At 41.1% G+C, this 25,353-nt stretch overlaps 1 protein-coding gene across 1 annotated transcript in view; it reads right to left on the bottom strand.

Annotated features, from left to right (window-relative positions):
* Positions 1 to 25,353, bottom strand: part of yjefn3 (YjeF N-terminal domain containing 3) — a 185,330-nt gene that overhangs the window by 8,208 nt on the left and 151,769 nt on the right. Inside the window, exon 3 of the mRNA XM_034180282.1 lies at positions 8,287 to 8,397. Coding sequence (XP_034036173.1) covers positions 8,287 to 8,397 — 111 coding nt within the window. The remainder of the gene's footprint in view (positions 1 to 8,286; positions 8,398 to 25,353) is intronic.

A 25,353-nucleotide genomic window follows, 5' to 3' on the forward strand; every position in this document is an offset into this window, starting at 1 on the left:
ATTGTTTCAGCAGCTGTCCGAGTGGCTGGTCTCAGACGATCTTGGAGGTGAACATGCTGGATGTGGAGGTCCTGGGCTGGTGTGGTTACACGTGGTCTGCGGTTGTGAGGCTGGTTGGATGTACTGCCAAATTCTCTGAAACGCCTTTGGAGACAGCTTATGGTAGAGAAATGAACATTCAATACACGCGCAACAGCTCTGGTTGACATTCCTGCTGTCAGCATGCCAATTGCACGCTCCCTCAAATCTTGCGACATCTGTGGCATTGTGCTGTGTGATAAAACTGCACCTTTCAGAGTGGCCTTTTATTGTGGGCAGTCTAAGGCACACCTGGGCACTAATCATGGTGTCTAATCAGTATTTTGATATGGCACACCTGTGAGGTGGGATGGATTATCTCAGCAAAGGAGAAGTGCTCACTATCACAGATTTAGACTGGTTTGTGACAATATTTGAGGGAAATGGTGATATCGTGTATGTGGAAAAAGTTTTAGATCTTTGAGTTCATCTCATACAAAATGGGAGCAAAACTAAAAGTGTTGCATTTATATTTTTGTTGAGTGTAAGTTGTTTGTGCCTCGTACAATAATTTTAATTAGCTGTTACCGTCCTCTCATTCACACGGCATTTGTATGATAAATAAATAATACACCAATTAAAATCATTTTTCTTCTTGGTGTATGTAGCAACATGTTTCAAAAATAAATGCCATTTATAGACCAGTGTCTATAAATGGCATTTATAAATGGCATTTATAGACACTAGTCATTTCAAATTCATGGTGCATTTTTGGATACAACTAATAGTCCAGACCATATGGTTGATTATTTGTTATTGTTTTTTTGCTTGTTTGTTGTTATTGTTTTGGTTTTTTTGTTTGTTTTTTTTACAACTAATGGTAATGGATCTACTCACTCACTATTTAATTTTGTTGTTTTGCTTTTAGACATTCGACTAATACCTCTGATGTTTCAGTAAGTGGTGACACTGACTCTTTTCACACTTATTTCCAGCATTCTTTCCCTGTCATATGACATAAATACCTACCAGCCATCATCCCGTCATTCCATCAGTCCATCTAGTCAGTTACAGTTCATGCATCCCCTCCAGGTTGTCTTGTGCCTTTGGTTCCTGCTGTCTGGCCATATTTATGTGCTCTATTAAACCACTATTATTTCTTAATCCATGCTTTAGCTGAAGTATTTTAGCCTTGTATCTAGCACGGTTTGTTGGTTGCTTTACTTTTCTCTATTTTTGGATTTTGTATTAGCCAGACACGCACAACCAGCCACATGTCAACCTTGGAGTTAGTGTTGTGTTAGACCTCCAGTCCCAACTTGTTTTTGTGCTATCCCTATGTTAGATTCTGCTTATTTTTCTTGAAGGGGAACTCTGGGATTTTTTTTTTATATTATTACTCTATTTAAAGAGTATTTGGTTTGAACTTATCACTTGGGGCAAAAACACTATTTTTTTGCAGTATTGAGTTAGAATACTGCTATTGTAAAGGGCTAAGCAGCTATACAAAGTATGAATAAGGGGCAAGCCAAAACCTCAAAGAAAACTGTTCTTCTTACCAAGGAGAGGATCCCTGTGGAGATAAATGTTTACCTCAGTAAATGTTAAAAAACGTTTTCATTAATATGATACACTTTTTGTTATTCAGCAGTACCCAGACATCCAGTTGTTGCCATGGTAATTGCTTAGTGCCAAGGGGTAAACTTCAATGGTGTGGATGAAGTCTTTCGGAAGTCAAAATATTGCAGTTCCTTGACTGGCCACTTGAGGCTGGCTCCAAAACAGAGCACATTCTCATAGGACTTAAAATGTCCAGTTTTTAGAGCAGAATAAACACGCTTACAGCCTGATACAAACAACAGTTTTGCTCTCTATAGACAACTGTACAGGGCGGGGGGGGGGGTGTTGAATTTTTTTTTTAACTTCTTAGTTTCACCTCTTCTAAGCCTGTATATCCCATTGATGGGAAATTTCACTTTTTATTTGTGAGATACTGACAAGCCAAATGAGGCGGGGTAGTAGGGGGTTGAGATGGTTTCAGCCATAAAGTTCTGTATAATTGTGGGCGTGGTTGCTTTGAATGACAGCAGCTGAACCGAGCGTCTCCGCCTCTTGTATCGTTGGACTGTAACTCAGAGTCCACTAGATGTGGCTATTCACTCTTGTAGAGCACTGTATCTGTTTGTTTGGAGTATTTTGTTACAAATATCTGGAGCGCTCAAAAAATTAAGAGACTTAAGGGCGAAGTGTCCATTGTCTCTTCTCTATACAGAGCTCACTGTACCAAGCGGCGCGCTTGATTTGTGTGCACAACCGCAAGGTGGTAGAAAGTCCATAGCTCCTGAAAATAACGAGATACGTAGTCCTGACTTTGCCAAAGCATCTGATCGGCAAGTCCACTGATCTGAATGAATGCTGAACCATCACTTTCAAATGAATGGTCAGTTGTTTCATGTTCTGATGTTGCAACATTAATTTCACTCTTCATTACACTCAGTTCACCACTGTGCTGTTTTTGCACAAGGGTGAGTGATGTCATCTGCCGACAAATAATGTAAATACAGAATTCAACATTTTCAGTAAATGTGCTTCAACAAGAAGTTTAAGTAGCTGTAAAGACCTTCAGCGACCAATGATCGTGGCCGCATTTGTGTGGATAGTCTTCCAATCATGAACGCTTGATGTTGAGTTGTTTATGGTGCGCCAAACAGTAGGAGACACATCCTGGACAAATCCAAACCTGACGTGATGGAGCAACATGTCAGAACATCACTGCATACGATTTAATCTGAACAACTGACCAGATGTATTGTCTGTCTGGTCAGTTCTTTCTTTCCCACTTGTTGATCCTTTTTTCTGTCCTGTTCAGTAGAAAGAATCAGAAATGAACATGGATGGCTTGAAGTGGCGTGAGAATAAAATTGGCCTGTTCACATGCAGGGGATAATTCACTTTTATGCTCTATAATCACATTCACAGCTCTGCACCAGGGGCTGAGTGTGTAAAAATGTGTGTGTGTGTGTGTGTGTGTGTGTGTGTGTGTGTGTGTGTGTGTGTGTGTGTGTGTGTGTGTGTGTGTGTGTGTGTGTGTGTGTGTGTGTGTGTGTGTCTCAAGTGTACATATGCATGTATTCATGCTGACCTGGCTCACAGTGCACCATGAAAAACATACCCTAACACACAACACAATCCAAAGTGCTCACATTTCTTAAAGTTATAATTGTGGTCATCTCACTGTAGTGTGCAAATTTCACTGCAGTTTTTTTTTTTTTTTGGGGGGGGGGGGGGGGGGGGGCAGACTGTAAAAATACCAGACAAACCCTCACTGACATTACCCACAGGTTTTCTGATGAGGAGGTTTGAAGTTTAAATGGGGCACCGCTGGATGTTGGCAGTGCCAGCCAGCCCATAAATGGGTAACGGGAGTGTGGGTAAAACTGGTATGTCCTGAGCAGAACAAATAAAGCCCAAACAAACAACACCAGTCGAGACCATGGGAAGGTGGGTCCAAACATTTGGCTGCTAGTGTATCTCAAAGTTACTAAGCTATCTAAAGCTTACAAGCTCGGCAACCGGTTCAGGTGATGGATTAACACGTTTTTGCAGAGTGGGTGGAGGATGTAATAATGGGGGGCTTGGGTGTAGGTTTTAAAAATAATTACCAGCATACAGCCTTAAAACCGTAGTACTATCAGTGTAGCTAATACAACCCCAATTCCAATGAAGTTGGGACGTTGTGTAAAATGTAAACAAAAAACAGAATACAATGATTTGCAAATCCTCTTCATCCTATATTCAATTGAATACACCACAAAGAAAAGATTTTTAATGTTCAAACTGATAAACATTATTGTTTTTATGCAAATATTTGCTCATTTTGAATGGATGCCTGCAACACATTTTCAACAAAGCTGGGACAGAGGTATGTTTATCACTCTGTTACATCACATTTCCTTCTAACAACACTCAATAAGCATTCAGGAACTGAGGACACTAATTGTGAGTGTCATGACTGAGTATAAAAGGAGCATCCCCAAAATGCTCAGCCATTCACAAGCAAAGATGGGGCAAGGATCACCACTTTGTGAACAACTATGTGAAAAAATAGTCCAACAGATTAAGAACAATGTTTCTCAACATTCAATTGCAAGGAATTTTGGGATTCTATCATCTACAGTCCATAATATAATTAGAAGATTCAGATAATCTGGAGAAATTTCTACATGTAAGCGGCAAGGCCGAAAACCAACATTGAATGCCCGTGACCTTCGATCCCTCAGGCGGCACTGCATTAAAAACTGACATCATTGTGTAAAGGATCTTACCGTGTGGGCTCAGAAACACTTCAGAAAACCATTGTCAGTTAACACAGTTCGTTGTTACAGCTACAAGTGCAAGTTAAAAAACTCTGCCATGCAAAACGAAAGCCATACATCAACAACATCCAGAAACGCCGCCACGTTCTGTGGGCTCGAGGTCATTTGAAATGGACAGATGCAAAGTGGAAATGTGTGCTGTGGTCTGCGTCCACATTTCAAATTGTTTTGGGAAATCATGAACATCATGTCCTCCAGACAAAAGAGGAAAAGGACCATCCAGATTGTTACCAGTGCAAAGTTCAAAAGCCAGCATCTGTGATGGTATGGGGGTGTATTAGTGCCCATGGCATGGGCAACTTACACATCTGTGATGGCACCATCAATGCTGAAAGGTACATCCAGGTTTGGATCAACACATGCTGCCGTCCAAGCAACGTCTTTTTCAGGGACGTCCCTGTTTATTTCAGCAAGACAATGCCAAGCCACATTCTGCACGTGTTACAACAGCGTGGCTTTGTAGTAAAAGAGTGCGGGTACTAGACTGGCCTGCCTGCAGTCCAGACCTGCTGCCCATTGAAAATGTGTGGCACATTATGAAGCGCAAAATACGACAACAGAGACCCCGGACTGTTGAAAAACTGAAGTCATACATCAAGCAAGAATGGAAAGAATTCCACCTACAATCTTCAACAATTAGCGTCCTCAGTTCCCAAACACTTATTGAGTGTTGTTAGAAGGAAAGGTGATGTAACACAGTGGTAAACATACCACTGTCCCAGCTTTTTTGAAATGTGTTGTAGGCATCCATTGTCAAAATGAGCAAATATTTGCACAAAAACAATGAAGTTTATCAGTTTGAACATTAAATATCATGTCTTTGTGGTGTATTCAATTGAATATAGGTTGAAGAGGATTTGCAAATCATTGCATTCTGTTTTTATTTACATTTTACACAACGTCCCAACTTCATTGGAATTGGGGTTGTATTATCAAGTTATTGATATCTGTTAATGAGTGCTAGCAGTACAAACATACAAATTAAATAATACAAGGGTTGCAGTGTGTGGGCCCTCTGGTGTCTGGGAGTCCACCATTGTGCATGTCCTCCCAAGGGTTCTAGTGGCTTGTTTGCTACTTGGGTTTTTGGGTCAGGGCTTCAACTGTGCTCCTGGTTGGACCTTCTGCTGGTTCCCCTGGGTATCCCTTGTTTCCTCCTTACATCAAGTCATCAAGTCAGACTAGGGCGGTTGATCTGTAGGTATTGGGAGGGCTGTGTTTCCCTGGTGCAGTCACTTTCCTAGCCTTTAACTGCATTTTAGACATGTAGAGTTTAGTGTGCGGGTGGAGCCATGTTGGAGGCCAGGAGACCTAAGGATTAGCTGGTCTCCTGCTTCCCTTCACTGGGATGCCTGTGTACTCACCTGTATCAAAATTTTAATTTCATCACCTTTGGTGTACACTTCATGTACATTCATCCTTTTTCTATACCCACTTACTCCAAACCAGGGTTGCGGGGGGGTATGGAGCTCATCCCAATAGTCACAGGGCAAGAAGCGTAGTACACCCTGTACAGGACACCAGTCTATCGCAGGGCCATGCATAGGCACTCACACTTGCGATCAATTTAAAGTTTCCAATTCACCTGCATGCCTTTGGAAGTGAGAGGAAGCCGGAGCAAACAGAGGAAACTCACGCAAACTCGAGGAGAACATGTAAACTCCACACAGACAAAACAGGCGTGAAGCGAATCCAGGACACATATTCACCAACTCCAACAACCATGGCCTATCTTCTATCTGTTTGTCCTGTCTGTCTCCTGTTCTCTTCTCCCTGTTACCATCCTCACTGTTGTTGTTACAGGTATTGTCTTTGTCAGCGTGTGTCACTCTCATGGTCATTGTCATTGTCACAGTTTGTTTAATGTTGTTTTGTGTTACTCCTTCAATTTATGGGAAAATAAAATGGGTCTTAAAGGTTGTATTATTTTGGGGGTTTTTTTGGGGGGTGGGGGGGGGTAGTTACAGAGAAATTCCATAATACCACTGTCTGATTCATCAGATTCCTTAAACAGAACACATAATATGGTTTTAATTAAACATGTCACTGGACAGTAGGTCTTATTTTTTAGGCACATGTGGTCAAGCATGTTAGATACATTCCAGTCAAAACCAAACATCCCAAACACACATCCAATAATTTCCTAACAATAAAGTCCCAGACTGGGGGAACACTCAGCAGTCAAAGATGATACTGTTTCAGCCCAGATTGGCAGAAATCCCTCCAAAAACAGTTTGCCTTGAAGTGTGAGTTGGTGGGTGACCTGAGGAGTGAGACTCTTGGTCATGACATCATATCATGAGTGCAGAGTGCACAACACAGACATCTTTAACAAGACTAACAATAGCATGATATCATGACTGTCTGAGTGAGCTTGCAGAGAGGGTAATGGGATAACAGCTCAGAGCCATTTACAGGAGCTGAAACGTTATTCTGTAATATTCACCAGGCCTGTATAAGGGATCCCCTGGTACTTCTGAAGCACATTAAACTCTGCAAAACTTTATAGATATTGTTGAAAATAGCTGCACCAGGCTCTCGCAAATGGCCTTATGTCATTGCACTCAGTGCAGCAGGAGTGTATGTGGAGGTATTGTTTTCCGTCCTGTGCATCTGGCACACCAGACATTTGTGAACTAAATATCTCAAAGAGATTTTGTCTGATTCAGATGGAACATATTCAAATGACTGAGAGTGAGCCAAGGACAACGCCATTAGAGGTTGAGAAAATTCAATTCAAATCAGTCACAGGAAAAAGACAAAAGTTTGTCCCAATGCCTATTGTGTAAAGCAGGTCGCTTTGAGGGATACGAATTGGACTATCAATATGTGGACCAGGGTTCAATTCCTTATTTGTACTTCAGGCTACCTGTCTGTGTTCTTTGAAGAGACACTTCATCAACATCGTCCCGGTCTATCCAACTGTAAATGGGTACTGGCTTCAGCTGGGGAAGTGACCTGACATCAAAGTTTTGATTTCTAGTGTTTTCCTTTTGTCAAAGTATGAATTTGTTTTTGTTTGTGCTCCATACCATGGATTTGGTTATGAGCAATCTATCTATTAAATTGAAATTGAAATTGGAGTTGTAGACCCTCATCCAATTCATACTACAATATCTCAGAATTAGCACCAGCCCTGTGAGCCTCAGGGCCTATAAAGGACTCGTTTCTTCTTCCATGGGGCTCAGTAGGTATGTAGAATGTACTTATTCCATGAGCTTCAGGAAAAGCACCATGGTATTCCAGTACTTATAGGACTTCCTTCATGTACTTCTTATATATATAGGTAATATTTAGAGTGACTGATTTGAGGAATTGAATGAAGATACAATTATGGCTACTATTAAATATTAATATGAAGTTATACATCAACTTTCTGTTGGTCATATAACCTTTGACCTTGGGTGAGCTTGAAAGATCAAGCTCATTTAGAATGGTTATTTCTAGGAACTGGTTAATATGAAGGGTTTCACATGCAAAACCCAATTTAAAATAGGGATTTTAAGGAAAATGCGTTAGAAAATGTACATATTTCCATAAATAAAATGATAATGGTATGTTAAAATTCTTTTATATTTTGTACACTGATAATTACCGAAGCATTTTGCATCACCACTCTTAGCTTCATAGTGGAGTAGAGCAGAGAAGGATACTGTTTCACCAAAACAGATCAAATCTAGTCTTGCATCTCAGATGTACCTTCTGGAAAATTGTAGCTAAACTTAAGGTCTTCTTTTAAGAAAATCCTCCTCTATGCCACTTCATTCTGTTATCAACAGGGGATTCTTGTTACATGAAAATTGTTATACTTATTCTACTGAATCTTACTCTTTGGTATTATGCAATATTTAATCAAATATTGAACTTCATCTTTGCAATTTTGTTTACTTACAAATATGCGTAAGTGTCGGGCACAGACCAGACCAATGGAGCCATTCTGATCTGGACCACAAATCACCAACACTGTTGGCTGCTTCTTTAACAAAGAGCTCAGAGGATACACCTGGTGGAGAGAGAAAGAAACATGAGACTGAGTGAGAGGCTGAGGAAAAAGAAAAGTATAACAGGGCTCAATCAAACAGAAAATAGAAATGGTTATTGGTCATCTGATCTCATCTACCCCATCATTCCCAGAATGCCATTCATGCTAGACAAGGGTGGAAACGGCACCAGCTCCATTGTCTCTTCCATGTATAAGGAAAGGTCCAATCTCATCAAAATAACTCTGGCAGCTGTGGAAGAAATACCAGCGTCCTTGCCCTGGGACATTTCTAAACACACACACACACACACACCACACTTTCCATCTAGGCTCCTGCTGCACTTGGCTGCTGCACACGACTCAATTTACTGGCCGCATGTTACCTCGTAAATCACCTCACACCTTTTTTAAGCGAGACAGGTATTCATCTACAGACCTGTCAGCATGAGTGGCTTTATACCGTCATGATCATTACATGAAACAGTCTGGGTTTATTTTTCCACAAAATCATCGAAACCCAAACATAACATTTGGCTAAAGTGTGCATTTTACATTATTATTAATTATATATTTAAACAAAAACACACACATAAACTATTCATTTTATAAAGGTCACAATATAAATTCATAAGCTACAAAAAAAGGATAGAGAAAAAGGTTTCAAGTTAAGACTGACAGCTCTTACAATCAAAGAATCTTAAAGTAGAGATGCAACTATTTTGTATAGTTTTAGTGGGTTATTTTTTTTCTTGAATACTGAGCAAAATCAGCTTCAGTGTGTAGTAGTGCATTCGCAGGCTTACTTAATTACCCTGTCCACATGCTTTTCCAATACACTGAAAACATAGTGTTGTTGTACTTTAAAAAACTTTTAGAAAATGCTTCACTTGGCAACACAAATGAATTACAAACCAAAATTAACGAAGGTAATATTTATGCCAACTTTTTAACTTAATTCAGACCAACTTAATTCACACAAATGTTACCAACTGAAACAATTTTCTTCAGGTTTTCTACTTTTCAGTGTATATTTTTTGTTTTATTCAAAAAATTTATTGTACATTTCAATTAAGTCACTTGCTCCATATCATAAAACTCCAGGGAAAAAAAAATTCCTTTGGTTCATCATTAAATTATTCAGAAATTTAAAACCTTGTCACATCATAATCTGCAAATGATGAACTCTTAAAAATATGTAAAAAGAAATATATATATATATATATATATATAATGTAAAAATTACTATTAATATTAATAAGTTAAATTAAATTAAAACCCAAGTCAAAGCAGGGAACATGTGCTGATGCCACATCCATCATACCACGGAACTGTCCCTGGTCCCAGATGGCAACCACCCAGGCAGACAACTGATCCATCCATACTTCTCAAAAGGAACGTCTATCCTCACAATGCAAGCGATAGACATAAGTTATCTAAGTCTCTCTAGATAAATGCTTATTTAACACCGTTATTCCAGTGGTATCCAAGGAACCTCCGAAGGGACTGATGTTGCTTTAAGCCTCTGGTTAGCATCCAACATCTACAACCATACAGTAAGACATGAAGCACCATTAACCTAAAGACTTGGACCTTCGTTCTTCTGGCTAGGTATCACCAAACAGCTCTGTCCAGTGACCTTAGAACTCCATAAGCTCTTCCCAGGTGCCGCCCATTCTCAGAGACCAAGAAATCAGAGACATAAATGGTGCAGTTGAGGTAGATACACCTCTGATGGTCGAGTCCTGGAAGTCACTGAAAGCCTGGATCTTACACTTGATCCAGGACAATTGCAAAACCCAGACAATTCCTTGCTCAGCTTCTCAGTTGCTGCAACTAGGGTATGCTCTGCTTCCACAAAGATCACATAGTCAAGGTCACTGAACATGTTCAATTTCTTTCTGATAATTAAAATTAAAGCCCAGTAATTTGGAAGTTCACTCCCACAGAAAGAAAGCCTTAAAATAGACACTGAAAACCTTCAGATTTTGCCATAATCAGAAACCCAAGGAGAGTAATATTGACTAAGTGGCCATAGATGTATGGAAATACTGTATTGTACCATTAATTTGTATATGTCGCACACATGAACAAGTGAAGCTCTTCACCATCTCACAATCTCATTTAGGTCCTTCAGACTTTTTTAGCAAATGCTTCAGGGGAGCATTAGCATGGCTAAAACCTTTCAACTTCTGGGTGGCGGCATTTCCTGTTTTAGTCTCAACTTGCCACTCAGTTCCTGCGATATCCCATGAGATCTCGTCTTGTGGGATCCAGGAAGTGTTCAACATTTGACATTTCCTGTTTCACTGTGGACTCAAAATTTGGCACTTCCTGTTTCAGTGTGAACTTGCCACTGTATTCCCACAAGATTCCATGAGATCTCGTGTGTCAATCCAGGAATTATCAATCCAGGAAGTGTTTGACATTTGACATTTCCTGTTTCACTGTGGACTCAAAATTTGGCACTTCCTGTTTGGTACTCAGTGTACCATGTGTTGTGTGGGCTGCCAGAAGAGGAGGTACTGCTGGCCCACCACCAGAGGGCGCCCTGCCTGAAGTGCGGGCTTCAGGCACGAGAGGGCGCTGCCGCCATGGACACAGCCGGGGGTGACAGCTGTCACTCATTATCTCTTGACAGCTGTCACCCATCTACTCTACAGCATCTCACTCCATAAAGACCAGACGTCATCTCCACCTCGTTGCCGAGATATCGTACTTCTATGGAGGTAACTGTCTCTGCCTGTATTATTTGATTCTAAGAGCTATTGTTTTGCAGCTGTCAACCAGAGGACCGGCGTGGGTCGCGACTGTTTCGTCCTACGTCCGTCAGATAAGTGGTTAAACAGACGCTGCACGAGTGTGTATTAGAGGTGGAGGTGGCATTCCCACCGTTGTTGTTACGGGGTGTACACACACCCACACTTGACTGTCTTTGTTCTTCGCCAGCAGTACCAGATCCGACAGTCGGGGACGGTGATCACCTGGGAATTCGGGACTTGGCGGCTCCAGTATTCACCAGGTTCGGTGGCAGCGGAAATCGTGTGGTTCCGGCTCTTCTCAGGACAGACGTCTTCTATCCTCGAGCCTGCCCACACGTCACCTTTGTGTATTGACTGTTATCAGATTCTGAGATTGTCTGTGTATTCGTTGTGCACCTTCACAACATTAAATTGTTACTTTTTGGCTCATCTATTGACCGCCCCATCTATTTGCGCCCCCTGTTGTGGGTCCATGTCACTACACTTTCACAACACCATGAGCATGTTGCTTCGCTTGTAATATTATTATTATTTTCACAACAGGAGAAACTTCAGACAGAGAAGTAGATCATTCAGTGTATAATTGGATATATTGTATGAAGACTCTCATCGAACAAAAAGTGATGGAACCAAGAAAAGACAAAGAGACTATTATTGCCATCATTATAGCTCAACTGAGAAATCATCTTACAGATGAGATGGTTATGGCTGTTGAGGAGCATAGCATTCATCGTTATGAGGAAAGAGGAATGGTGAGTGATTGAGTGGTGAAGATATACAGCAGAGACTAAAAGCAGAAAAAAACAGTTTCATTTTCATGTATTATGAAGCTGTTGGCTTCACACTGTTAATGACTGAGTGAATTCACAGAGGCACTATACTGTATAGAGGTGTAAGGTTACATCAGTGCTGACCTGCTCTCTAAAGTGAAATACTAACTCTAATTAACCAACCAGCCATCTCTGATTATTATCCTGGTTATGGCTGTGAAACTTCTCATAGGTGTTCTGAGACATAAACCAGCAGCAGATTAAAGGATTTGAGAAATGATAGACTTAATGAAATGCATTCATTATTTTCAATATGGAGATATCCAGCTGGAAAGCAGCGTCACTCAGGGTTTAAAAACTGATGATTTAATTGTTGTGTATATATATATATATATATGTGTGTGTGTGTGTGTGTGTGTGTGTGTGTGTGTGTGTGTGTGTGTGGTGTGTGTGTGTGTGTGTGTGTGTGTGTGTGTGTGTGTGTGTGTGTGTGTGTGTGTGTGTGTGTATGTATGTCTTGTTTTTTTCTGTACCCCCTCCCCTGTACAATGACAATAAAGACTATTCTATTCTATTCCTTCCTTCCTTCCACTGTTTCTTTCTTCTGTTTTCTTCCTGTTCTTCCTTCTTCTTCTCCATTAAGAGCTGCCACAGCCAAGGTCCACTGCAGGTTCTTGCTGTTTTCCTTCTACTAACTTTCAATCCCTTTCTCTCCAGAGAACATCTGCACCTCCCCAGGCTCACCTCAGCCTGCTTCTTACCCTCACTACAGATCACAAACTCATAGTCCCCCATAAATACAGTGTGTTGTGTGCTAATAGCTGTAGAATCACATCAATGAATTAATAATAGGGACATTGTGTATTAAAGTGATCAGTGGAGAATTAATCTCCCAAAAATAAGCGCAAACACCATAGCACTCACAAAACAATGTGCATACTGATTTCCAGAGCACCCTGAGGACTGCATATTTCAAAGGTGCAAAATAGTGTGTATTGTCCATCTCGCACATTTGCCTTGATTGTGCAATTTGGAGTTTCTCCACCCAGATGTGCAAAATTGTGGAAGAGAGCATGGAAATATGTGAGGCTTACACATGCAACATTATTTATCAAGGTCAAAAAGAAATCTAGCAGGTGCTGATAGTGTCTAATCTAAGAATCTGTGCAGGATGATGCACAGTTTTCTCTGCATGCTGCAAGCACAGATGTGCATCCTGTCAGTGGAACACAGGACAACTGCAAGAAGACATTGCACAAACAACTCTGTGCACACAGTTGTTCAAAACAAATGCAGAAGGGACACAAATATAAATGGACTGCATTTATATAGCACTGTTCCATCTGCATCAGACGCTCAAAGCGCTTTACAATAATGCCTCACATTCACCCCAATGTCAGGGTGCTGCCATACAAGGCACTCACTACACACCAGGAGCAATAGGGGATTAAAGACCTTGCTCAAGGGCCCTTAGTGATTGTCCAGTCAGACTGGGATTTGAACCGAGGATCTTCTGGTCTCAAGCCCAATGCCTTAACCACTAGACCATCACCTCCCCCAAAAGGCTGGAGGATGCTCAAAGGAGGCACAGATGATGCACAAAGAAAGCACAGAGGATGCCATGCTCGGCTATTGGATGAATGCATAATGACCGGGGCTGTTTACTGTGATTTTGATTAATAAGGTTTGCTGTAAAAAGCGCAAAATGCATTCCTTGTCAGCTGATTTCCCACTGCCTGCACATTTGTTTGCCATTTTGTCTACTGATTGCCTTCTACTCTTCCTGTGGCTGTCCAATGGTTCATGCTGGGCTTCTGACTGGCCAAAGCTTTAGTGTCAATTCAGCGGTAGTGGAGAAAGGACAGACGCAGCAATAACATGGAGCACAACTCAATATCTTGAAAAAAAAGCAACGTTTTCTCTCTCTCTCTCTCTCTCTCTCTCTCTCTCACACACACACACACACACACACACACACAGTGAGGAGGTGCGATGGAGTTGTTCGATGTCCTGGTGCATGAACAGTGAGAGAATATGATCTCATGTTTTTAGACCACTGCAAACTCTGCTCAAGTCCAGCAGATATGTTAACAAACTGGGAAAAATCCTTCTGCTTAGTGCAGATCTTCATGGAAATGTGACATCTGTTCATTAGCACCTCTACTCCATGGGAGAGTGACAAATTTGCAAACAGACAAAATATGTAAATACACAACTAATCCTTTTGTTCTGCCAATCATAGTGTGACACAGCTGACACAGGTTTTTTTTTCTTTTTTTATGAGAGGAGATGTGGGCAGCATGGTGGATTAATGGTTTGCACTGTTACCGCATAGCAAGAAGGCCATGGGATCGATGCCCACCCGTGGCCTTTCTGTGTGGAGTTTGCATGTTTTCTATACTTGCATGGGTTCCCTCCGGGTGCTCTGGCTTCATCCCACATCCAAAGACATGCAGGTTAGGTGGACTGGGAACCTTAAATTGTCTGTAAGTGTATGTGCGGGTGTGTATGTGTTTGTTTGTCTATATGTGGCCCTGTGGTAGACTGGCGTCCTGTCCAGCATGTACCCCAGCTCATGCCCTATGACTGCTAGTATAAACTCCAGCCCCCATGACCCTTAATTGGAGTACGTGGTTGAAGATGAGTGAGTGAGTGAGTGAGTGAGTGAGTGAGTGAGTGACAGTAGATGTGATTAGACATGAGTGACCTGAGTGCCATGCGCCAATATTAATGGGCACTCCGACATGTATTATTGCAGCACAGATTCACAGCAGGCATCTTCACTCACTTCACTCGTTCGGGTACTTGGACAGCGGTACAGCCCAAGGCTCTTTCAGGACTTTGGACAGTGTCCCAGCCCAAGGCTCTTTTGGGTCCTTGGACAGCGACACAGCCCAAGGCTCTTTCAGGACCTTGGACAGTGGCACAGCCTGAGGCTCGTGTCAAAAATGAGTCGGCATAGTCCAACAAATCAGACAGGGGATGTTCCTTCATCGACAGCTAGCCAAAAAGTGAGTGTCACCCAAAAATATATATATGCTCAAGGGTCTGCTAGGAGGCAGAAGCACCACTAAATAGATGCTCAAAGATCGGCACTGGTCACCAAAGTGTGGCACAGAGGATGCACAGTGAAAGCTCAGTGAACATATCGATCACCAAGAAATTTGCTCTTGCTCTTACTCGAATGCTGAAGCAACACACGGCTTTCTTCCACAGAAAGGTGTTTTTTCGTCCCTCATGCATCCTGGAAAGTTTTTGGACACACAATGGACTCTCAAAGGAAGCCGTCTTGTGTAAGGAACCATTAATAAAATAGGTGGATCCATACTTAAATGTCTGCAATACAAGGTTTTTTTGTAATTGATATCAGGTGAACATGCTCAGTTATTTGGCAGAGTTTGTGCATCACAAAGTGCAAGGTGCATACCTGCAAATGGCTGACTGAATTCTATTTTATATACAGCTGCTAATGCACACAAAATCCTCATTTAAACACTGCTGTCTGAGTTACGTTTACACCCACTGTCTACTGTGCAATTAGTCTTTGTCAATCATCTGCAAAACTGTCTTCACTCCAACATACCAACAAAATTTAGCACTTGTAATCTGGGATCTCATTAAAATAGGCCTTAAGTCTTCCCTGCCCTATAAGGCTGTGAAAGAAAAGCATAGACAATAAAGCATTCACACATCCATAATTAACGTGCAACAGGGCATGTTGCCATGTTAATATCTGACAATTAGCACAAATTTTACAAGTACTACAATTTGTTGACAAGGAAGGAACGGTACGGCTTGAGATGGCTTGGTGCTTTTATGATGACTCCTGTTTGTGTGAGTCACATGACTATGATGCATGATTTCACTTGAGGGCAAAACCTCACAGTCTGGACATGACTCCTCACAGGGTCACAGTTACACTGTCACATTCTCATTCCATTCCATCTATAGCAATACACGGGGTTTCATATGGGCATCTGTGAGGAATCTGAGCTATTGATTTCTTTATTAAAACAACTATTTACTAATACTGACAGAAATGCACAGTAAACTGCACAGGGAGGTGATGGTCTAGTGGTTAAGCATTGGGCTTGAGACCAGAGGATCCTCAGTTCAAATCCCAGCCTGACTGGAAAATCACTGAGGGCCCTTGGGCAAGGTCCTTAATCCCCTAGTTGCTCCCGGTGTGTAGTGGGCGCCTTTGTATGACAGCAGCCTCACATCGGGGTGAATGTGAGGCAGTGATGTGTAAAGCGCTTTGAGCGTCTGATGCAGATGGAAAAGTACATTATAAATGCAGCCCATTTACCATTTAAACTGATCATGTCCATTTATGAAACAACCAAAATAATAAAGCTGTTTGTAACATATAATAACATGAGACAAATATAATTTGATGAAATTTAGTAAAGCACTGTCTGACTGCTAAATCTGCAAAAGCATGGACTCAAATTTGGGGAAATATAAGCTGGAATAATTGTGTGGCCACAGGGCAAAAACCTTTCATCAAAATGCACACAAGAGGGTCAGAACAAGGAGCCTGTTGATCAGAAACAAAATGAAAACCACACATCATTAGTGATGGAATACACATCAGACATGGATACATTTTTTCATACTCTGACATATTTGAAAGGAATCTGACTTGAGGTCCTGTTTGGAATGTGCTCACTGCAGCCCAACACGGTTTCATAGTTAATAGTTATTCCTGGTCTTCTATTTAGTGTTTACGGTTACATTTAGTTATCAAATTGTCATCCTGAGCAATGCAAAATATAACCTAAGATAAAGTGGTCATGAAAACTCTAATAAAATAGTTGCACTGCAGGATGTTGTTATCACTGCGTTATGGGTCTATACTCAGTTCTGTTGCAGCTGCTTAGCGTGTCCAGTGGCTACTGCTCAAAAACATCCACGACCACTTGGGTTATGAGTTTCATTCTCAGAAATTACGTGACATTACATTAATTTAGCTGACACTTTTATCCAACTGAGGAATCACAATCAAGGTACAGTTCAAAAGGAGGCTTCAGCAAAATAAAAAATACTATCTTTAAAATGTAATGAAGAATTCAGCATAATAATCAATGCTATCTTTGCATACACACACAAAGTGCAAGTTAGGCATGTTATGTTTTTAGAGATGTAAGGAGAGAAATACAGGAGACATGCATCAATTACACAGGGGTGGCGAATCAGGTGAAGTCCCTGCTGTCAGCTTCACCTCCCTCTGAGTAATTACTGAGGTAAGGTTGGCGAGAGATTAAGAGCTCCCTGACAATTCTGGAAATTTCTACCAGTAAGGTAAGAACATTGTCCCGAGTGTCTGTATGGACTCTTAAGGGTCACTTCTATACTGTCACTGTGTAATGCCTTAAAATCACACCAGTTTGGTTTCATCAGCATCACCTGCTATGAGTAGAGGTGGGCGATCGATCCTAATATCGATAATATCGATACCAACACTGGTATTAATATTAAACAATCCTCATGTAAAAAGATCGATACTCAAGCTTTTTTTCTCTCCTGCATGCACTGACTGCTGTGCACGCAGATTCATCATTCATTTGCACTGTCACGTGGCTCAGTGGCCAGCCAACAGCCATGCAGGTAGGCTCAACCTGGCCCGCCCACTCAGCGCTCTCCTCGAGTCAGCCCTCTACCTCAGGAGATTTTGTTTTAAGTTGTGTTGAGTGATATTTTTTTAAACAAAAATGTTGATTGTGATAATAAAGTATTTTGTTGTCACGTACAATGTTTGGCGAAATTCTATCCTAGGTCTTTTGAATCCTTTGGATCTATGAAGCTTAAATATGAAAAAGTATTGGTATCGGTATCAATATCAGCAATACTGGGCCTGTATTTACTTGGTATCGGATCAATACCAAAATTCCTGGTATTGCCCACCTCTTGCTATGAGGACACAGAGAAAAATGCTTATTTTTGCTGTACAGCTTGCTTTGGTTTCTCATACAAAACTGAGTGGCAAAACAGCACAGAAAGTGGAAAATTTGCAATTGGCATACTGATTACAGGAATGTCCACCAGAAGTGCTGCCTGTAACCTCAATGTTCATTCCACTACCATAAGCTGCCTCCGAGATCTTTTGGATGCAGTCTCACAATTGGAGATTACGTGTAAGCATGTCAACCCAACAGCGCCATAACCATCTTCTTGACATAATAGAATAGATCATATTTCAAGATCAATGTTTTGGGTAGCCTTTTACTGTGACCAGGCATATCAAAGGGACAGCACAGGTAGTACGGTTTGGAGACAAAACTAAAATGGTGTGGGCACATGCACAAGAGGGACCAAGGGTATATATGGAGAAGGATGCTGAGGATTGAGACCCCAAGAAAGAATAGAAAAGGAAGGCCAATGAAGAGGTTTATGGATGTGCTGAGGGAGAATATGCGGGTGTCTGGTGTGACAGAGGAAGATGCAGAGAACAGGGTGAGATGGAAACAGATGATCTGCTGTTGGCTAAAAGAAGCTGCAGTGAAAAGAAGAACTTTAAGGTATTTAGGTTTCATGTCAAGTCACTCCGAAACACACACTAGCAAAACATTATAAGGGCTCGAAAACACGTCCATGTACACTATGCACATCTGAGCACTACAAGACTAAACTGGAGTCGAATGTCTCCTGTAAAGTGCCTTCAGTGAATTGCTGAAAGGCCTCAGACTGACATAGACAATGTCTGCTGGTGTGGAGGTTCTTAAAACACTGAAGGAATGACCCAAATCGTATAATGTGACTGCCAGCCAGAGGTGGAGGTGAATATAACTGAGCAAGTATATATGCCAATTTGTGTGGTATATTTGAATCCAGGAAACACTGGTCCAGGAGTGAAATCAGAGAAATCAGACTGTCTGCATGTCCTACTGTAATTTTCCCTTTAAAAGCAATGATGTCATATGAGTGGCCAGTAACTGGTGAAGCTCTACTGGCGGCTGTGGCCAGCAGCGTCCAGGCCGTGTTTGTCTAGTAAGTCTACGCTGTTGGTGCTGGTGGTGGAGAGTCAGGCATGCGGCCAGTGCTGGCTGATGATAATGGAGGGGAAGTGGATGTGGTGGATTTAATAGCACGCAGAGGGGAGCACACAACGTCTCTCCTGACTGATGCTGCCACTCTGCCTGTCTTGGCCCTGCTCATTTTACTTTCTTAGTTGAATAATTTTTCATTTCATGGTCTTCAAAGTGTAAATCTCTCACGCTTCTTGAAAAACACTTACATTCCTCTACTGCCAAAATTAATAGTTTTTAATTAGCATTGATTAAAACTGGAGCAGCATTCCAAACATAGGATGTTCGTCTAGATCCAAATTGAAATACACATACTGTACAGGTGCTGCAACTTTATAGATGTGCATTACAAGGGTGTGCATGGTTCCCTTTTTACTATGGAACATTTAGATTTGATGCAATACGATGCAATGTGATGTATGTTAATGTAGACGTTCATTTTGTGTGATAAATTAGAATAAGCCAAAAGTTACCTTGAAATACATATTTTGGAAAAGCTTTTTGTTTTGACCGCTGTGCTTCAGTGCATTGGCACAGGCGTTGCTTCCCTTTATTCACCACTGAGGGCAGCATCATACAGAGTAGAAGATACAGCAACAAAGAAGACACCCAGAAGACAAAGCTAGCTGTTTGCATTCAATGTTTTGTCCCACGGTGCTGTCGTCTTTATTCCAAATTATTTGTTCTTTCTTTGAGTAGTCAAGTAAAAAGCACAAAAAAAAAAGTTTCTGCCATTTGCCTTGCTGGCGATCCCCTGAGGGATCTTATGATAGTTATATTCAGGAAAAAAATACAACATTAGTACTGAAAATGTAAATTCATTTTGACAGAAACACAAACCAGTGCACTTCCAGCAACTTCATGCATGATGCAAAGTCATACATTGGATTGTTGGTAATAAGAAATGGCCAAATAATTTCAATCGGTGGTGTCCAAAGTATTCCAGGAAGAGCCAAGAGGGTGCATGTTTTCATTGCAGCCACTGACTCCAGCAGGTGATTTCATTGATTAACATCACTTTGAGCAGATGGGATGAGATCATCAGTGAAATCACCTGCTGGAGTCAGTGGCTGCAACAAAACCTGCACCATCTTGGCTCTTTCTGGAATGTCTTTGGACACCACTGAAAATTTTAAATACAGAACATCCAGAAAGTATCCACAGCCCTTCATTTTTTCCACATTTTGTTATGTTACAGCCTTATTCCAAAATGGGAGAAATTAATTTTTTCCACAAGGTTCTACAACCCCTGGCAATAATTATGGAATCACCGGCCTCGGAGGATGTTCATTCAGTTGTTTAATTTTGTAGAAAAAAAAGCAGATCACAGACATGACACAAAACTAAAGTAATTTCAAATGGCAACTTCCTTGTTGTGTGTTGGGGGGTGTGGCTGGATGTTTTGGTGTTCTTTTCTTTTCTTTGCTCTTCAGGTGGCATGGAAACTGATTCTTCTGTGGAGAAGGTGCTGGCTGAAGAGTCCTCACCCTCATCAACATCATGTGAAGCACCTGTGACTGGTGCTCACATGCAACCTTAAAGACTTTCAGCTGAAGCAGATAATTGGATGGCGTTCTGCATTTAAGGCATGTGTGATTCAAGCAGAACTGCCGGGAACTCGACCTTGTGATGTCCGTTTGTGAGACGCTGAGGACCGCGCCTGGGTTTGACACATCGAGCCCGTGAAGCAAGGAAGGGTGAGGGACACATGCTGTCAGCACACATCAAAGGTGATTAAGTGTTCGACTAATTGTTGATAGTAACTTGGTGTCTTGTTACGCAGTATACTGGAATTGTGATGAGAATTGTGCAGTTTGCTTCTCACTGCTGTGGCGTGCAGGATAAGTGATCCTCCACTTGTTGTGAGAAGCTGCTCATTTGCATAAAGTTAAAAAAGATACAGACCTGAATGTGTTGCTGATAGCGTGTGTCTTTTGAAAGATATTGTTGTAACTGCTGACTTACCTCACCTCTTCTTTGCTTCACAGAGAGTCGGTTTGTCGTGTCCACCTGGGGGGTGTTTGGTGGTGGTAGTGAGTCCAGGAACGCCGGGCTTTGATCCTTGCGGGCGCTGGAGAGCGTGCCAACAGTCACTCCACCAGAGGGACGCTGTTTTTGTTTTTACACCTTTTATGCACAGTGGGGGTAATAAATATATTGTTTTTGGAACCGCTTTTCTGGTTATTTGTAGCGCTGGGTTCCGTCTGACGCAGGTCCGCTCCTCAACCCGCGTCGACACATAACATTCCTGGCTTTAAGAAACACTATAAGAAATCAGGAAAAATAACTGTGGCAGTCAGAAATGGTTACTTTTTTAGACCAAGCAGAGGGAAAAAAAATATGGAATCACTCAATTCTGAGGAATAAATTATGGAATCACCCTGTAAATTTTCATCCCCAAAACTAACACCTGCATCAAATCAGATCTGCTCATTAGTCTGCATCTAAAAAGGAGTGATCACACCTTGGAGAGCTGTTGCACCAAGTGGACTGACATGAATCATGGCTCCAATACAAGAGATGTCAATTGAAACAAAGGAGAGGATTATCAAACTCTTAAAAGAGGGTAAATCATCACACAATGTTGCAAAAGATGCTGGTTGTTCACTGCACTTTAGCTGTGTCTAAACTCTGGACCAAATACAAACAACATGGGAAGGTTGTTAAAGGCAAACATACTGGTAGACCAAGGAAGACATCAAAGCGTCAAGACAGAAAACTTAAAGCAATATGTCTCAAAAATCGAAAATGCACAACAAAACAAATGAGGAACGAATGGGAGGAAACTGGAGTCAACGTCTGTGACCGAACTGTAAGAAACCGCCTAAAGGAAATGGGATTTACATACAGAAAAGCTAAACGAAAGCCATCATTAACACCTAAACAGAAAAAAACAAGGTTACAATGGGCTAAGGAAAAGCAATTGTGGACTGTGGATGACTGGATGAAAGTCATATTCAGTGATGAATCTCAAATCTGCATTGGGCAAGGTGATGATGCTGGAACTTTTGTTTGGTGCCGTTCCAAAGAGATTTATAAAGATGACTGCCTGAAGAGAACATGTAAATTTCCACAGTCATTGATGATATGGGGCTGCATGTCAGGTAAAGGCACTGGGGAGATGGCTGTCATTACATCATCAATAAATGCACAAGTTTACGTTGATATTTTGGACACTTTTCTTATCCCATCAATTGAAAGGATGTTTGGGGATGATGAAATCGTTTTTCAAGATGATAATGCATCTTGCCATAGAGCAAAAACTGTGAAAACATTCCTTGCAAAAAGACACATAGGGTCAATGTCATGGCCTGCAAATAGTCCGGATCTTAATCCAATTGAAAATCTTTGGTGGAAGTTGAAGAAAATGGTCCATGACAGGTTCCAACCTGCAAAGCTGATCTGGCAACAGCAATCAGAGAAAGTTGGAGCCAGATTGATGAAGAGTACTGTTTGTCACTCATTAAGTCCATGCCTCAGAGACTGCAAGCTGTTCTAAAAGCCAGAGGTGGTGCAACAAAATACTAGTGATGTGTTGGAGCGTTCTTTTGTTTTTCATGATTCCATAATTTATTCCTCAGAATTGAGTGAGTCCATATTTTTTTTTCCTCTGCTTGGTCTAAAAAAAGTAACCGTTACTGACTGCCACAATTTTTTTTCCTGATTTCTTATAGTCTTTCTTAAAGCCAGAAAGTTGCCATTTGAAATGACTTTAGTTTTGTGTCATGTCTGTGATCTGCTTTTTTTCTACAAAATTAAACAACTGAATGAACATCCTCCGAGGCCGGTGATTCCATAATTTTTGCCAGGGGTTGTACACACAATATCTCATAATGATAATATGAAAAAAGCTTTTTGAGATTTTTACAAATTTATTAATTTATCAGAAATTAAAAAAAAAAACTAACAAACCACACGTACATAAGTATTTACAGCCTTTGCCATGAAGCTCAAAATTGAACTCAGGTGCATCCTGATTCTACTGATCATCCTTGAGATGTTTCTGTAGCTTAATTGGAGTCCACCTGGGGTAAATTCAGTTGATTGGACATGATACCTGTCTACATATAAGGTCCCACAGTTGACAGTGTATGTCAGAGCATAAACCAAGCATGAAGTCAAAGGAATTGTCTGTAGACCTCCGAGACAGGATTGTCTCAAGCACAAATCTGGGGAAGAGTACAGAAACATTTCTGCTGCTTTGAAGGTCCCAATGAGCACAGCGGCCTCAATCATCTGTAAATAGAACACGTTGAAATCCACCATGACTCTTCCTAGAGCTGGTCACCCGTCTAAACTGAGCAATCAGGGAGGAAGGGCCTTAGTCAAGAAGGTGACCAAGAACCCAATGATCACTCTATCAGAGCTCCAGCATTCCTCTGTGGAGAGAGGGGAACCTTCCAGAATGACAACCATCTCTGCAGCAATCCACCAATCAGGCCTATATGGTAGAGTAGTCAGAAGGAAGCCACTCCTTAGTAAAAAGCACATGGCAGGCCACCTGGAGTTTGACAAAAGGCACCTGAAGGACTGTCAGACTATGAGAAACAAAATTATATGGTCTGATGAGACAAAGATTGAACTCTTTGGTGTGAATGCCAGGCGTCATGTTTGGAGGAAACCAGGCACCATCCCTACAGTGAATCATGGTGGTGGCAGCATCATGCTGTGAGGATGTTTTTCAGCAGCAGGAACTGGGAGACTAGTCAGGATTGAGGGAAAGATGAATGCAGCAATGTACAGAGACAATGACCTTAAGCACACAGCCAAGACATCAAAAGAGTGGCTTCAGGACAACTCTGTGAATGTCCTTGAGTGGCCCAGCCAGAGGCCAGACCTGAATCTGATTGAACATCTTTGGAGAGATCTGAAAATGGCTGTGCACTGACGCTCTCCATCCAACCTGATGGAGCTTGAGAGGTGCTGCAAAGAGGAATGGACAAAACTGCCCAAAGATAGGTGCACCAAGCTTGTGGCATCATATTCAAGAAGACTTGAGGCTGTAAATGCTGCCAAAGGTGCATCAACAAAGTACTGAGCAAAGGGTGCAAATAATAAATACGCAAAAATAAAAAAGTACTTTTTTCATGTTGTCATTATGGGGTGTTTTGAGTAGAAATTTGAGGGATAAAATGAATTTACTCTATTTTGAAAAAGGCTGTAACATAACAAAATGTGGAAAACTGAAAATGCTGTGAATACTTTCTGGATGCACCGTACCATAGCATAGAATTCTGAAATAGTATGACAGTATTAACAAAGTGTGAATCAAATGTAATGTTCATGGTAAGTTTAGCTGTTTTACTGTCTTCATATATCAGACATGCTGAATTTGCTTTTAAGTTGATGATCTTGTGACCAAGAAGAAGGAAGAAGAAGCATAGCAGCTCAACTTGGACGGTTCATAATGTTAAAATTGAGCCATCATAGTACAGTTAGTACAGGGGTCTGTGTCGTCATATTTTTTTTACATTAACGTTGATATCCTCTTCATAGGCACTCATCACAAACTATCAAAAAGCGAAAGAAAGCAACATGCCATGAAGTCTGAAAAAATGCCATTTGTTTTGCTACTAACATGCAAATAAAGGTAAATAATATATAGACAACAAATCATAGAAGCAGCTTGAAATAAACATGCAATACTTACATCTATGTTACACTAAAATAAAGCGGCATGTAACGCTGATATCTATATGATGGTTGCATTGATATTGTCATTTGGTTGTAACTTTCACTCTGTCTACAAATCTACATTAACATACAGCTCATCTTCTCTTTCATCTGTCTATTCTTCACTATTTATAAAGTTACATCTCATTCTACATCTCCTTTCGCTGACAGGTGTCTCTCTTTTTTGGGTGTTTATGATACATTTCTGATTTTTTTTTCTCATTTTTGCCATCTTTACTTAGTTTGTTTTCAGCCTTCCCCACCATAGCACTTGATCTGCAGGTTGTCTGATGACTTCCACTGTGGCATTAAACCAAGACAGCGGTCAAAGGTGTTTCGAACAGCCGTGCACTGCCACTGACACACTGCTTCATCGACTTGACGGAGTCCAGATGACAGCAGAGTGCAACTGTAACCACAGTGGAGAAGATGACGTAGTTCTGAATTGTGGCAATGAATACTGGAGCAGACTTCACTCAGAGACAATAACCTGTGTTCAGATGAAAAAAATGTATGTACACGCTCAAAAAAACTGATGCATTGGAGGAACTCAATTCCATTATGAGCAGGATTTCCATCTAATAAATATATGTACCCCCAACTCAAATAAAGCACATCCATACAAGATAATTGAATTTAACTTAGTTGGGACTACATATATTTTTTATTAGATTAGATTAGATATACTTTATTGATCTCACAGTGGAGAAATTACGTTTACACTCCAGTTACCTCAGACAACAATTA

Source organism: Thalassophryne amazonica, chromosome 10 (genome assembly GCF_902500255.1).
Source record: "Thalassophryne amazonica chromosome 10, fThaAma1.1, whole genome shotgun sequence".
NCBI lineage: Eukaryota > Metazoa > Chordata > Actinopteri > Batrachoidiformes > Batrachoididae > Thalassophryne > Thalassophryne amazonica.